General features: G+C 41.2%; 1 protein-coding gene across 1 annotated transcript in view; it reads left to right on the top strand.

Moving 5' to 3' along the window:
* The window catches only part of CTNND2 (catenin delta 2), a 1,763,242-nt gene that overhangs the window by 233,678 nt on the left and 1,512,723 nt on the right, over positions 1-16,841 (top strand). The window contains 1 exon segment of the mRNA XM_040431740.1: positions 12,705-12,877. Coding sequence (XP_040287674.1) covers positions 12,705-12,877 — 173 coding nt within the window.

The raw sequence follows: 16,841 nt of genomic DNA, 5'->3' as shown, positions 1-16,841 counted from the left end.
ACCAAATGACATAATCAGGTTTGTGCGACATTAACGCATCCTTGTGCATTAATAAATTTTTAACAAAAAAACTCTTTCCAGAATTTGAGGGCCCTGCTAGGATACACGAAAAAGGGTGTTGAAATTGCGCAGTCATGTTTAATAGCCAAAAGGCAACGTTGTAAAGTCAGCCATCAGCTGTCTCTTTGTGTAGACGCACTTTTGCGTTTTACGTAATGGTCTTGTCTGTATGGTCAAGCGCTTCCTATTTCTGTAAATGCCGTCTTGCTCGATACCTATTGTTTTCTGCGTGTCGGGGTCGTTGTTGTGTGAGTAGTCCAGCACAAGGTCTTTTAAACTGTCAAAATTAACAAGCCGTGTGTTAGCGACATTGAGTGTTATACCCTTAACCTTCAATACAGTTTTCCCGTTGTTAAGTTTGTAGCCGTAAGTCTTTGGGCCAGCGGATACAAACTCGGTAATGTGGACATCGTCGGGTATTTCACTAGTTAGTTCACCGAGAAAATCACCCAAGGGTGGCGTCCATTCAGACCCCTTACTCACGAATATGACGGAGTCTGTGTCGTGATAAAGGCAACGTTCCTGTAGCCTGTCTAGGAGCTTGTATAATTCGAGTCTGGCATAGGCGGTTGTAAAACAGGCTATAAAAATGTTTGTGTTTTTGTTGTGGGTGTAGCGCGCTTTTACATAGCGCCAATTGACTACTGCCGTATCTTCATCGAAGAAATTAACCTCGGAGAGGTCATAGTACAGAACAAAAGCTAATTTGATAAGCTCGTCAGCAGACATCTTCTTTTTTTAGTGGTAGGTTGTGGTGGCTCACTAGCAAGTAGTTAAGGTATGGTGCTGCAAGCTCATATAGAGGGAATCACCCCACCCTCTCTTAAAGGCAAATGTAGTAATAGAGTAATGAGCGAGCACTCATACACTTGGCAACCAAATTGACATGTGCAGAAAATATTTATTATATCCCCATAAAATACAAGTAATAAAATTTATAAGAACAATGTAGCAATAATATACAACATTACAATCACATATATTGTGGTAGATATGATCAACACTATATTCATATGACTCAATAGTGTCGATAAATTCAATAATATATATCACACCAAGAAACTTCAAGTATATGCTGTTATTTGGGATAGAGCGCTAGAAGATAATACCCCCTCTTTCCCAAATAACAGCATATACTTGAAGTTTCTTGGTGTGATATATATTATTGAATTTATCGACACTATTGAGTCATATGAATATAGTGTTGATCATATCTACCACAATATATGTGATTGTAATGTTGTATATTATTGCTACATTGTTCTTATAAATTTTATTACTTGTATTTTATGGGGATATAATAAATATTTTCTGCACATGTCAATTTGGTTGCCAAGTGTATGAGTGCTCGCTCATTACTCTATTACTACATTTATCTTCTTTTTTTAAAAATGCCGCTATGTAAGCTGTTTTTTCAGAATCCGTTTTACACCAACTGGGATAACCGGAAGCCTCCTGTTTATCTCTGAGGTGTAATTTGATGTACGGGGCGAACAAATCATCTGTTGTATTCGGAAAATGCCAGATCTCGTAGATCTCGGCAATCCTGTAACCTTTTTCAACAGCTAAAACTATCTCTATGGTGCACCATGTAACGGTTAGGGACCGCTCAGCGTCTGTGTGGCTGCAAATGTCTTTCTGACAGCTCAAGGCGCATGTGTAACATAGCGGAAACATTAGTTTTTTATTTAGCTTTACAGGCAGGACCGTAAAAAATAAATCTCTGGTCGGGTACACTTTAACTCGGGCAATGCCAAAGTATTTTTTGATGTAGCCAAAATGATCATAAATGATTTTTGGGTGTCCTACAGGGTACGTCTTAGTTTTATTAACAAAAGGGTACAGACTGGTGAAATCGTAATAATGCACTGTTTCATCGGCCTGCACCTTGTGATAAAGTTTAATGGCGTTAGTGCGCCCGCCGTAAAGCGCGTCACGAGGATCCAAAGGAGTCGGGAATTTCATTTTAATCAGAAAGTCTTTGACCCCCGAATCGTTTGCAATCATTTCCCGCCACTCGTGTTCCCACAGGACGCGGACCGTAAAGCCTTGTCTCTGTAGTCGGCTTTTCCTGACTAGGAAAGATTGGTATAGCTGCCCGTAGGACGATTTAGTAAGCTCGTTGCTGTCCTGCTCGTTATAGCACACAGGACACCTGTGATAAAAACATCCCTGAAATTCAAAAGCGGTGTGTTTACTGTTAACAAAAGCATACCAGTCCAAAAAATATTTACCAACCTTTTTTTCATCGCCCTTTAACGCGTGTTGTATAGAAATGCCTTCAGCATGTTCAAGGTACATGAGCCACTGTATAGCGGGTGTTGAAAAGCGTTTCTGGGTCTTGTGGTAATTATCTGCAGGTACAATCGCTATGGTATTTTTGGGTAGAAATTTAAACCGATACATGGCCATGCACACGAATTCCAATGTGATAAGTTGGAGTGGATCAATACATTTAGTGACCGTTCTGTATTTCTTTTCACGTTTAATGTATTGCAACACTTTTTGTTCCGTCATGGCCATAATCGTGTCCCTGTAACACTCACAAGCCCTTCTCAAAACCTCAACATCCTGCTTACAGTAAGCTTTTAACTCTTTCTGAAAATTAAAGGTGTCATTTTTATGTTTCTCGTACCAATCTGTGAATTATTTTTTCTCACCGGGCATCATGTATTCGACGCCGTAATACATAGCAGCAGGTAGGGCGCCTATGTAGTTTTGATTTTCTGCCGTGTTGAAAAAATGCGGGAAGTGACCCTTGGCGCCTGAAAAACCCATAGCCTCGGGCATCTTGCTGAGCTTCATAGGCATGAAATTCAGCGAGTCTATGAACCAAATTTTTAAGTCCTTCAGGGTAACGCACATTAACCGACCGCCTTGATTTATAATATCAATTTAAAAATTTTCATTAATCAACTCCTGTAAAACAAAATAAGCGTCGTAGCGTCCGGCATTGTGAGCTATGAACGTGTAACCCGAAAACTTACCGTCGGCAAAAAATCGCACAAAGTCAAGCGTACAGGGTTTTCCGCTAAAATGCCAGGAGTTGGGGCCGTATAGTGTGGTTGCGTAAATGAAATTGGGTATATGCAAGCCTGTTTCTTGCATGCATTCAAAATCGTAAAAGATATACTTGTCAGTCATTTTTTTGGGGTTGTATGGCTGCATGTAACAAACATGGTCATCAAATTTGTCAACCTGCCCGCCGCAGATGGTGCATTTTAAACCGTTACATTTGTGCTCATCACCGCAAAAATCCGCAAAAAGTTTTTTTCTTACAAAGAGCTTTATCACTAAGTGACAGGTTTCTATGTGTTTCAAAACATGCCGCTGAACGGCAATACGTCCTACATATCGGGCAACGTGTATTATTAGACTGCTCAACACAATTCGGTCTCTGGCACGCTTTACAAAACTGCATACACCCGTGTCGGTATTTATGTTTGTATACAGTACAACAAACGTCGCAAAAATAATCGAAACCGATAAAGGCTTTTAGATTTTTTATGCCATAATAATGCTTTTCATGGTGCAATATATAGACGGTCTTTTCTTTAGTTGTGCGTGCTGTGTGATAATAACGCCACTGTCCCCTATTGTGGTACAAAATTTTAATTGTGATGTTTAATTTTTTTTTCAAATTCAGCAACGTCATTAAAAGACACCAAATACCCCTCGGGTATTTGTAAGTCTCTATGCAGTTGTTGAGCTTTCTCTAACAAGGCGACGTCGCTCAAAGCAGCACCCTCCAAAATAGCATAAACACTAGCGGCCAGACACACGTTATTATCGTAATTATTAAAATCGTATAAATGTTGTTTTTTATGATCAATAATCCGACTATACGCGACACCACCCAAACGTCTTCTGGCCCCACCACGGCGGCACCTAACAATGATGACAACTAGTTTAAGTGTATTACCGGCTATGCACTCCGCGTTACTCTGTAAAGCGTTAGCTATATTGTCCAAAAATGTTTTGGCTCTAAATCCATCTCTAGAATACCTATTAGAAAAAATCGAATCAAACGTTTCACCGCCGTCTAAACGCAATTGTATGAAATCACCCGGATCGGCATCCCGTAAAACCCTATCTAACAATGTCTGTATAGAAGCGTGTATTGCATCAAGAGCGTCAACAAATGAGCGAATGGCTTCGAGGTTAGCGAATCTGAAGTGTTCCGTGTACATGGTACTGTTAAAATTCGCTAAGTCACGCTGTTGATGATATACACGTTCTAGATAAACGGATCTAACATTTTGTGGTTCAGGGGGTTCGTCTGTAATAGCCGTGTTATAGGGCCGGTCGCCATTTTGTGGGTCGCCTGAATGAATACGCTTTGATTGCGTATTTGAAGGTCTATTAGTGTGCGAGCTGTTTGGACGACTGTGCCCCGCTTGCGCGGTCTGCGGTTGCTGATGTGTTTGTCCAGCATTCAGATGAGCCGACGCACCAGTCTTGTTACGACAATCCTGTCTTTTTTTGCTAACTATTTTGTTCGGACGCGCCGGCGGCCCATTGTTACACCGGCGACGCCTTTTTTCTATAGCTATTTTAGAACGTTTAACTGAAAAACAGATTTTTATAGCCTTTTTTAACTTTCTAACCCTAGCACTTACAGTTGTTTTTGCGCTTTTAAAAGGGCATCCACCTCCACCAGTCATCACTAGTCAGTCTCTGCATAGCAGCTCTTTTTCAAGAGCGTCAAGATGCGTAATCAGTCGTATGCATTTGTTACGCGTAGCGTGTATTTGTCCCTCAATATTTTTGTTGGGACTGTTAAACGCTAGAGACGTAGAGTCTTTAACGTAACATTTTAAATGCAACGCTATGCGTGCCATTTTGTCATTACATTTCGCGATATCCCTCAATGCGTCGTACGTCTCTCTACCCCGACAATAACAGGAATGGACAAGAGGCGCGTATCGCTGTTGAGGATCGCTTATCTGTTGTACGTTGCTGCATGTGTCTGGCGTATCAAATGTGATGCGCTTTTTACAAGGTATTACATCCTGTGTATTGGGTACTAGTGTTATGTCGCATAAAGCTGTAATATAATTTATTACGCTAGTTGGCTCACCACTCTGCAGAACCGGCCGCGGCGTTGTTAGAACTCCAGCTATCGGTGTAAACTGTTCCTGATGCTGTTTTGTGGTCGAGCGTCGTCTCTCTTTAACGATTCGGGCTTTGCTGCTTTCTTTTCTTTTGGCTGAAATTTAAAGACAAACATTAAGATATAAGTATTAAGAATTTTCAAGCTCGCTAATTAAAACAGCTATTATAAATATATAGATAAATTGCTAGAATTTATATAGTTGGGTTATTTGGATGTATAGATAGATAGATAAATGGGTAGATAGATAGATAGATAGATAGATAGATAGATAGATAGATAGATTGATAGAATTTAGATAGTTGGGGTATTTGGCTGTATGGATACATAGATCGATAGATAGATAGATAGATAGATAGATAGATAGATAGATAGATAGATAGATAGATAGATAGACAATAGATAGATAGGAGATAGATAGATAGATAGATAGATAGATTGATAGATAGATAAATTGATAGATAGATAGCTGGAAAGATAGATATTTGGAAAATGAGGAAGCAGCACACTGTAGATAGAAGGGTGCACAACCAGCCAGTATGGACCAGCACCTGGGTCCAGTAAAATGGAAAGGGAAAAAAAGCCAGCAGCACTCCAGATAATTGAAGAAAACGTGTGGTTTATTGACCAAAAAATGAAGCGACGTTTCAACAGCTCATTGCTGTCTTTATCAAGCCTACTGCACATGTGATACAAGCATGTGATATATAGGGACATTGATCAACAAAGGATTAACATCAATTAGAAATATATGAGTAAAAAACATATATACAGTGATGTCTGTGAATATACAAATCCATGTAGAAAACCGCCACAAAGAAACAAAGATGATGCATATAAAAACGTAAATATAGAATACAGCATTCTTGTATTACATAAAAAAGATCCTAATGAGTGCAGGTGAACCCAATATATAAGTGAAATTAAAAGAACTCACTGTCAGCTGTGTGACTGTATGTAATCTACATCGCATGTTCAGCGGCGTTCCCATTAACCCACCGCGCATGCGCGGGAGGAGCAAATATCGCGATCCTGCCGGCGTCCAGATACTGAATGGAAACCACAGCAAAGATGGCCGGAATAGCCTCACACACAATGTGCGCATGTCCAGACCGCAATAGAGGCTGCAGATCAGTCGATACATACTCATAGTTTTGTACATGGATACCAGATAGATATACGGAGCAGAATGTTTATAGAAACAAGTATCAAGAGGTAAATATATTCATGAATAGGGTCTAGGACACTGCCAAGCCGCAACCAACTTAATTTTACATGAATGGTCGCATAATTCAGCGCCTTATCAACCCAATGATGCAGGCTATAAGGAGGATATGTGAACGGTGAGAAAGGATGTCACCCAACAATAACGGATCATGTTAATGATCAGTCAATGTTAGGGATGGGGGAGAGAATGGCGTCGCCAGGACAACCCCTCAAACCACCTTCAATCCCCCATATTTTTGAAACACAACCTCGCCGAAACAATAAATTCTCCAGGCCAAAACTTAGAAAAATAAATAATCATATTTCCTTACAAAGGTACAAAAAACCATGACTGTAACGACTGTATGGGCAGGCACCTAGTACAGCATAGAATACACTCCACATTAACATTGCAACGGCGGTCCGGACATCATGTATGCGGATTACAAATACAGAATGTGGATAGCCGACTGGAACAGCGATAAACTTCATATCACACAGCAACACAATCATGACGGTGAGACTGTTACAAATCTAAAAACAAAGAGAGAAAAATATTTTAGAGAAACTCTCATAAGAAATAACGCCTGGTTAAATGCTTAATAATATACATGTGCATTCACCATACATTTGGGAATACGGATACAGCAAATAACGGAGTGAGGCAGTACTAATCTACCCTAAAATCCACATTTAACCCATTGGGTCTTAAAGTTTTCAAAGTAAATATCCAGTATAATTCACGTTTTTTGAGCAGATAGATAGATAGATAGCTGGATATCTAGGTAGATAAATTGATAGATAGATATGTCATTATGCCTTTTATTAAAAATTTTAAGACAAGCAGCCCGCTGTAAGTATTAAGAACATCAAGCGGTTCTAATTAAAACAGAGCGCCGTGTAATATTAACTTACAGGCATCAGGACAGCGGATGATCGGCATTGCAGGATTTTCAGACAGCCAACTGTCGCGGGCGTTGGTGACCGACTCTGGTGGTTCGGGGAATAAAACAGTTCTGTTGACACGTGCACTACTACCCGGCAGCTGAAAAACTTTAAATTACAAGGTTTGATTAAACACCATTGTTTATACCCGCTTAAAAGTTATAGACATTGTTTTTTGAGCTGCTGTAGAGGGAGCCTTACCCGTTGTGTTAGATTTCTTTGATACCGCTTTGGAGACACCGGTCGTGGCCATTTTTCTTTTCAGCGCTGCATTTTAAAAAAGTATTAGACTTATAGACATTGTTTAAAATATATTACAGCAGCAATGCGTTTTGGTCCTTACGCTCTTTGCCCCGCTTGCTACGCTTTTGTAGGGCATCATCGGAGAGTGTCGCGATGTCATCAATTGTATACACTTTTCTTTCCACTTTAAAAAAGTGTATTAGAAATATAGATAATGTTTAAAACAGACAACATCAAAGAAGTCGATCGAGTCTTACGTGTTCTGGCTAGCCTGGTCGTCTGTTTTATTTCATTTCGACCTGGGGTTGTGAGATCGATAACTCGCGACGGATCGTTCTCCTTTAGCTCGTCAGAATTGCTGTTGCTAGTAACTTCAATGCTCTGTTCGCAATTCTTAAAATGCCTCGGATTTGCTCGTCTGTAATAAACGTGCATGAAATATAACTAGATCTAAAACTATATACGTAATAAAAGCCTAAGATGGTTATACTTACCGACCAGGCAAGGAGACGTCGGATTGTAATCGGGTTCGCTTGAAATGTCAGTATGAGATAGCGCCATACTGGGCGACGTGTCTGAACGCAATTGCGCCCCACCGCCGCTAATGTACGAATCATAGAAATCATCGGCCGCGATAAGCATCTGCGCATTAATATCAAGCGATATAAAATTAATATCAAGCGATATAAAAGGGGCGTGTAAAAGGGGCGTGGTACCTGTCACTTTGACTAAACATATACCCTCTTACTACTTATATCATCAGAAAATGACCTGCTGTTTTAAATCACTTTTTATGTTTCACATATTTTTAAATAATTTTGATTAGTGATCGACCGATTATCGGTTTTTGGATTTTGAATTTTTAAATAATTTTGATTAGTGATCGACCGATTATCAGGATTTTGACAGTTATCGGCATCTTTTTTGCCGATATTCCGATAACGTATTGGGAACACAGAACGCGCTGCTCTCAGCGCTCTCCGTGTTCCCTCAGCAGCACAGGGGAGAAGGAAGCAGTCCTCCCTCCCTCCTGTGCTGCTGCTGCCGCTGCCTCCAATTAGAGGAGAGAGGACAAAAGAAGGGGAGGGGCTGTGGCCACCGCTCCACCAATGAAGATAAGTCTTTCATTAATTCATATACAGGAGGCGGGAGCTGGCTGCAGAATCACATTAGCCGGCTCACGACCTCTATGAGCAGTAGCTGCGATCTGCGGTAGTTAACCCCTTAGGTGCTGCGGATCGCAGCTACCGCTCATAGAGGTCGGGAGCCGGCTATGTGATTCTGCAGCCAGCTCCCGCCTCCTGTATATGAATTAATGAGAGATTTCTCTTCATTGGTGGTGCAGTGCGCCCCCCCAAGCCCCCCAGTATTAATCATTGGTGGCGCAGTGCGCCCCCCATCCCAGTATTAAAAACGTTGGTGGCGCAGTGCGCACCCCCACCCAAGCCCTCCCCCAGTATTAATCATTGGTGGCTGTGGCCACAGGATCCCCTCTCCCCTGCTCCTCAGATCGAAGCCCCAGCTGTGTAAACCTGGGGCTCCGATCGGTTACCATGGCAGCCAGGACGCTATTGAAGCCCTGGCTGCCATGGTAAGCTCCATGCTGATGTGTGCACAAAGCACAGAGCAGCAGGGACAGTGTGAGATCCTATTCACCCTGATAGAGATCTATCAGGGTGAATAGGACAAGGGTTCTAGTCCCTAAGGGGGCTAAAAGTTAGTAAAAAAAATATATGTATATTAAGTATAAATGAAAAAGAAAGATTTACCAAAAAAATAAAAAATACACTTTAACAATAAACATATTAATTTTCAGCAGATTTGTGTAGGATTTTTTTTTTTTCAAAAATGAAAATTCCCAGAATATCGGTATAAATTATCGGCTATCGGCCTGAAAGTTCACTAATTATCGGTAACGGTATCAGCCCTAAAAAATCTATATCGGTCGATCCCTAATTTTGATGTTATTTTAAAATTTTCCATGCCACTATTTATATTTACACTAAAACAAAAAATACTGTAAGCATAAATAAGATCATTGCTCTGGACATTTTTGGTCATAGTACCACCATTCAAATTGGGACATTGTTTTCAGCACAGTGATATTGCACCCGCAGCAGCGGCATATTTTGTATAGGTTGCTATATATAATTTGATGCATTTATGTATTTTATGTATTTTAGGGGTTTGTTTTTAGAGTATTAACAATATTGATAATAATAAAATACCACTTAACCATCCATCTAGTGTTTCCCGTTTGAGTGTGCCCCCTCGTTTCTTCATACGTATCAATATACAAGAAGATGTTATACCGTATACAGTACAGACCAAAAGTTTGGACACACCTTCTCATTCAAAGAGTTTTCTTTTTTTTCATGACTATGAAGGCATCAAAACTATGAATTAACACATGTGGAATTATATACATATCAAACAAGTGTGAAACAACTGAAAATATGTCATATTCTAGGTTCTTCAAAGTAGCCACCTTTTGCTTTGATTACTGCTTTGCACACTTTTGGCATTCTCTTGATGAGCTTCAAGAGGTAGTCCCCTGAAATAGTATTTACTTCACAGGTGTGCCCTGTCAGGTTTAATAAGTGGGATTTCTTGCCTTATAAATGGGGTTGGGACCATCAGTTGCGTTGAGGAGAAGTCAGGTGGATACACAGCTGATAGTCCTACTGAATAGACTGTTAGAATTTGTATTATGGCAAGAAAAAAGCAGCTAACAGTCTATTCAGTAGGACTATCAGCTGTGTATCCACCTGACTTCTCCTCAACGCAACTGATCGTCCCAACCCCATTTATAAGGCAAGAAATCCCACTTATTAAACCTGACAGGGCACACCTGTGAAGTAAATACCATTTCAGGGGACTACCTCTTGAAGCTCATCAAGAGAATGCCAAGAGTGTGCAAAGCAGTAATCAAAGCAAAAGGTGGTTACTTTGAAGAACCTAGAATATGACATATTGTCAGTTGTTTCACACTTGTTTGTTATGTAAATAATTCCACATGTGTTAATTCATAGTTTTGATGCCTTCAGTGTGAATCTACAATTTTCATAGTCATGAAAATAAAGAAAACTCTTTGAATGAGAAGGTGTGTCCAAACTTTTGGTCTATACTGTACATTATATTGTATATAGTGATATGGGCCATGCTTGTGTAACCTGGGCATCTCCTGTATATAATTATATATGTACAGCTATTACCATCTGTTCATATATATGACCCTCCCCCCTTCCCCCGAGTCCTCTATGAGCCCCCCAAAATGCCCAGGGGATGGGGAAGTAGGAGGAAAGCAAATTGTCCTTTATGAGAACCCCCCTCCACCTCCTTGATCCCTCCTCCCCATGAGTCCTTGATGCATACTACATGATGAACCAACCATATAGACCAGCCCCAGGTCCGGTCAGGAGCGGTCCTTCAGTCCAGGAAGGGAGGGGGGTGTCTGCCACTGCACTGACAGTGGCTGATAACTTCAGGCGGACAGCACATGTGAGCGGCGCGCAGGGACTCCAGAGAATCATACGCTGCATCGCCTCACTGGACTCTATGTATGGCTGCCTGTGCCAGCAATACATTGGCCAATCAGCAGCCGCCTCTTTGCGCTGATTGGCCAGTGTGAAATGCAGCCCGGAGTCTCGCTCCTTCAGGTCAGTGATTGGCCAGTGGCTCAGACAGGGGGGGGTGTGGTTCGGAAGAACATACAAGTGCCGCTGCGCCGCATATTAACTAATTAACTAAGTGTTCAGACTGCAGAGCAAACAGAGGGGGCGGGGCCTTGCGTGCACTCCGTGCCCCCCTGTGCCACGGGCCCCATAGCAATGGCGTGGTCTGCCTATATTGGCGGTACGCCACTGGGTGGGGGCCTCAGCTGTCAGACCCCCACCAATCCAACACTTAACCCCTATCCACAAAAGTGTTTGTCATGAGAGAACTCCTTAACACATCTGTTTGCAGTATTATAAGAACCCTCATGTTATTTTTAAGCCATTGGATAATAATCAGTATTGGCCATGTGATGATCGCACAGGTGCACAACTCATTATAGTTATGGTATAATTATCAGACCTCGCGGATCTCTTTAGTGAATATACAGTATTGACTGTAAAGCTTACCTAGGATATAGTTCATTAGCCCTCACTGTTCCATTTTAGCTAAACGCAAAATATATATATATATATTTTTTCCCCCATTTGGAATACTTTTATATGTGAGACCTCATGCATGATACCAGCTGTAGATATATAGCCAACAAAAAACGCACTGCATTATGCTCACATTATGCTCACTCAGATCTGGTATGGGAATTTGGCAGTGGCTATCCTAAAAAGTTTATGGCACCAAGATAAATAGTGTATACAATTTGTATGTACAGAATGTCAACTGCACCTAGCCTGCCAAGGGGGCATGGCCTAAGATGCACCACAATTCTGGTGTACAATTTTGTTGCAAAGTAAGCCAACTAGTAGTTGGAAAAAAGTTAGACAACTGTCTAGCCATGGACCACATTTATCGTCCAGCCTGAGCCACTGTTTTAAATCTGGTGCATTTCTAGACAGCCTATTGTTTATGCCATTTACATGTTTAGTAAGGCCACTTTCAAATGAGCGAGTTTTTCCATCCAGATGCGATGCATGTAGCAAATGCATAACATCCAGACTGATTCCTGACCCATTCATTTCAGTTTCAGTTTTTCACGTATAATCTCTGCGTTCATGAAAAAAATAAAAATCACTGCATGTTCTATAATTGTGCGTTTTTGACGCAGCCCTGACTCCAAACAAGTGAATGGGGCTTCTGTAAAAAATGGAATGCATTTTTTACTAATGGTTGCCAAGAGATGTAGAATGTTATTTTTCATTTTTTTTTTTTTCATGCGCGAAAAATGCATGCAATCCAGATAGAAACTGGATGGAAAAACGCAAACACTGGATGTAATAGCAGAAAAAAACTGACTGAAATTGTGTGCAAAACCGTGAGTTTTTTTCCTGAACAGATCCCAACACAAACCGTATCACTCATATAAAAGAGACCCACATCTGTCCCACTAGGTTGGTGCACTTAATCAGTCTGATAATCACAATGAATCAATTTCAATGATTGTTTCAAATTTTGTTTCTCTACTCAGGGCCCAGTCTCCTATCCCAGAGTGCTCTACAGCTAAATTCTAAATCTGAAGGGTCTTTTCAGTATTCATCAAGCTACCGTAGCAACCAGACCCTTGCATTGGGTGAAACATCAGCATTGCAGCTCCAGAGTCGCAGCAGTCAATCCAGATCTACTATTCAGAGCTACAGCCAAGTAAGTACTCAAGTACACTGTTTTTATATTTTCATATTTAAAGCTCAAGACAACATTTTTCTGACAAAAATTATGTATCCTTCCAAGGTTATTATTTATTTTTAATTATGTAGAATCAATTGTGGTGAAGATCACATGCTAATTATTCTTTTTTTTAACCCCTTCACGACTGCAAATCCGTTTATATACGTGATATTTGCACATGCCCCGTGCAGCTACCACGTGTATAAACATCAAGCCAGCGCTTGGATGAAAGCTTCTGCTTCTGCCCTGCTGCTGTCACGGACAGCATACAGTCCAGTAATGCCTGCAAGGGACCAATTAGAGTCTGTGCAGACTAACCAATCGGATCGCGGCAGTGCTAAAATGCCGGTTTCAGGCTCTGATCTGCGCTCTGCAGATCAGAGCCTGAAATCAGGTAATGTGTCCTGGTGCCCCCGATCTGTGCCCCCTTCCAGTGCGCCTCCAACCCCCCACCACCACCGTGAGCCCTGCCTCTGCCTGCCCCTGATGCGGTTCGTCCCCCCCCCCCCCATCCATGTATCGTACCCTGCCCCCTCCCCGCCCAATACATTTATCCTGCCCCCATCTGTGCCCCCTCCATGCTGTCCGTACCCACCGTTTCCAGCCATGCCCCATTTGTGCCCCCTGCCCCCGATGCGGTCCCCCTGCTGTGTTTGATGGCGGCGGCTCCATTCCTGAGCTGCCGCCATCAGCAGCGAGTGTCAGCTCTATGCTGACACTCTGCTGACACTCTGCTGGTAGCCGCAACCATGGGGTTAATAGAGGGAGTGGGCTCCCTCTCTCAACCATCGGGGCTGCCGCGCTGCGATTGCAGCGCCTGATGGTTGTCATGGCAACCGGACGCTTTGCAAAGGCGTCCGGTGTTGCCACCTACAGGAAATCTGGTAGTATTACACTTTGCAATGCAAGAGCATTGCAAAGTATAGTACAGCCATCAGCCCCACTGGATCTTCAAGATCCAAGAGGGACTTGATAAAAAAAAAAAGAAGTAAAAATAAATAAATAAAAATGTAAACAAAAATAAAAAATTGCCTTTTTCTATATAATATGCAAAAACAAAAAAACACACATATTAGGTATCACCGCGTCAGTAATGACCGTCTCTATAAATATATCACATGATCGAACCGTCCAATAAATACCATAAAAAAATAAAAACTGTGTAAAAAAAAAAACATTACACCTTACATCACAAAAAATGCAACACCAAGCGATCAAAAAGGCATATACACCCCAAAATAGTACCAATCAAACCGTCACCTCATCCCGCAAAAAATGATACCCTATTTAAGAGAATAATTTTTGGGAATTCAGAAATGCTATTATTGTGTAAAACATAAATAAATAAGAAAAAGTATACATATAAGGTATTTCCACGTCACATGACCTAACCCCTCAGATGAACGCTGTAAAAAGAAATAAATAAAAACAGTTCCAAAACAGCCAATTTTTTGGTCACCTTGCCGCATAAAGTGTAATAATGAATGATCAAAAAGTCATATGTACCCAAAAATGGTACGAATAAAACCTCAACTCTTTCTGCAAAAAACTAGCCCCTGCACAAGACGATCGGCAGAAAAAATATATATACAGTGGGGGAAATAAGTATTTGATACACTGGCGTTTTTACAAGTTTTCCCACCTACAAAGAATGGAGAGGTCTGTAATTTTTATCAAAGGTACACTTCAACTGTGAGAGACAGAATGTAAAAAAATATCCAGAAAATCACATTGTATGATTTTTAAATAATTCATTTGCATGTTATTGCATGAAATAAGTATTTGATAGAATATAAAAACAGAACTTAATATTTGGTATAGAAACCTTTGTTTGCAATTACAGAGGTCAGACGTTTCCTGTAGTTCTTGACCAAGTTTGCACACACTGCAACAGGGATTTTGGCCCACTCCTTCTATAGATCTTCTCCAGATCTTTTAGGTTTCAGGGCTGTCTCTGGGCTACATTGAGTTTTAGCTCCTTCCAAAGATTTTTGATTGGGTTCAGGTCTGGAGACTGGCTAGGCCACTCCAGGAACTTGAAATGCTTCTTACGGAGCCACTCCTTAGTTGCCCTGGCTGTGTGTTTCTGGTCATAGTCATGCTGGAAGACCCAGCCACAACCCATTCTCAATGTTCTTACTGAGGGAAGGAGGTTGTTGGCCAAAATCTCGCAATACATGGCCCCATCCATCCTCCCTTAAATATGGTGTAGTTGTCCTGTCCCCTTTGCAGTAAAGCACCCCCAAAGTATGATGTTTCCACCCCTATGCTTCATGGTTGAGATGGTGTTCTTGGGGTTGTACTCATCCTTCTTCTTCCTCCAAACACGGCGAGTGGAGTTAATACCAAAAAGTTATATTTTGTTCTCATCTGACCACATGACCTTCTCCCATGTCTCCTCTGGACCATCCAGATGGTCATTGGTGAACTTCAAACGGGCCTGGACATGTGCTGGCGTGAGCAGGGGGACCTTGCGTGCCCTGCAGGATTTTAATCCATGACGGCGTAGTGTGTTACTAACCGTAATCTTTGAGACTTTAGTCCCAGCTCTCTTCAGGTCATTGACCAGGTCCTGATGTGTAGTTCTGGGCTGATTCCTGCCCTTTCTCAGAATCATCCTTACCCCACGAGGCGAGATGTTGCATGGAGCCCCAGACCGAGGAAGATTGACAGTCATCTTGTGTTTCTTCCATTTTCTAATAATTGCTCCAACAGTTGTTGCCTTCTCACCAACCTTCTTGCCTATTGTCCTGTAGCCCATTCCAGCCTTGTGCAGGTCTACAATTTTGTCCCTGGTGTCCTTAGACAGCTCTTTGGTCTTGGCCATGGTGGAGAGGTTGGAGTGTGATTGACAGGTGTCTTTTATACAGTTAATGAGTTCAAACAGGTGCAATTAATACAGGTAATGAGTGCAGAGTAGGAGGGCTTCTTAAAGAAAAACTAACAGGTCTGTGAGAGCCAGAATTCTCGCTCGTTGGTAGGTGATCAAATACTTATTTCATGCAATAAAATGCTAATTAATTATTTAAAAATCCTACAATGTGATTTTCTGGATCTTGTTTTTAGATTCTGTCTCTCACAGTTACAGTGTACCTATGATGAATATTACAGACTTCTCCATTCTTTGTAGGTTGGAAAACTTGCAAAATCGTCAGTGTATCAAATACTTATTTTCCCCACTGTATATGGCGTTCAGAAAATGGACACAAAGAAACGTAAATTCTTTTTCAAAAATGCTTTATTATGTAAAACTGAAACAAACAAACTAGACATATATGATATCACTGCGTCCGTAACAACCTGCTCTATAAAAATAGCACATGATCTACCCTGTCAGATGAATCTTGTAAATTAAAAATAACAAAACGGTGCCAAAACAGACATTTTTTTGTTACCTTGCCTCACAAAAAACGTAATATAGAGCAATTAAAAATCATATGTACCCCAATATAGTACCAATAAAACTGGCACCTTATCCTTTAGTTTCCAAAATGGGGTCGCTTTTTGGGAGTTTCTACTGTAAGGGTGCATCAGGGGGGCTTTAAATGGGACATTGCATCTAAAAACCAGTCCAGCAAAATCTGCCTTCCAAAAACCATATGGCTCTCCTTTCCTTCTGCGCCCTGCCGTGTGCCCTTACGTCAGTTAACAACCACAGGTGAGGTGTTTCTGTAAACCGCAGAATCAGGGTAATAAATATTGAGTTTTGTTTGGCTGTTAACCCTCAATGTGTTAAAGAAAAAAATTTAATAAAATGGAAAATCTGCCAAAAAAGTGAAATTTAGAAATTTAATCTCCATTTTCCTTTAATTCTTGTGGAACACCTAAAGGGTTAACAAAGTTTGTAAAATCTGTTTTGAGTAACTTGAGGGGTGTAGTTTCTACAGTGGGGTCATTTATTGGGGGCATCCACTATGTAAGCCCCACAAAGTGACTTCAG

This window comes from Bufo bufo, chromosome 5 (genome assembly GCF_905171765.1).
Source record: "Bufo bufo chromosome 5, aBufBuf1.1, whole genome shotgun sequence".
NCBI lineage: Eukaryota > Metazoa > Chordata > Amphibia > Anura > Bufonidae > Bufo > Bufo bufo.
The sequence above is the reverse complement of the archived record's forward strand: the minus strand, read 5'-3'. Positions and strand labels throughout refer to the sequence as shown.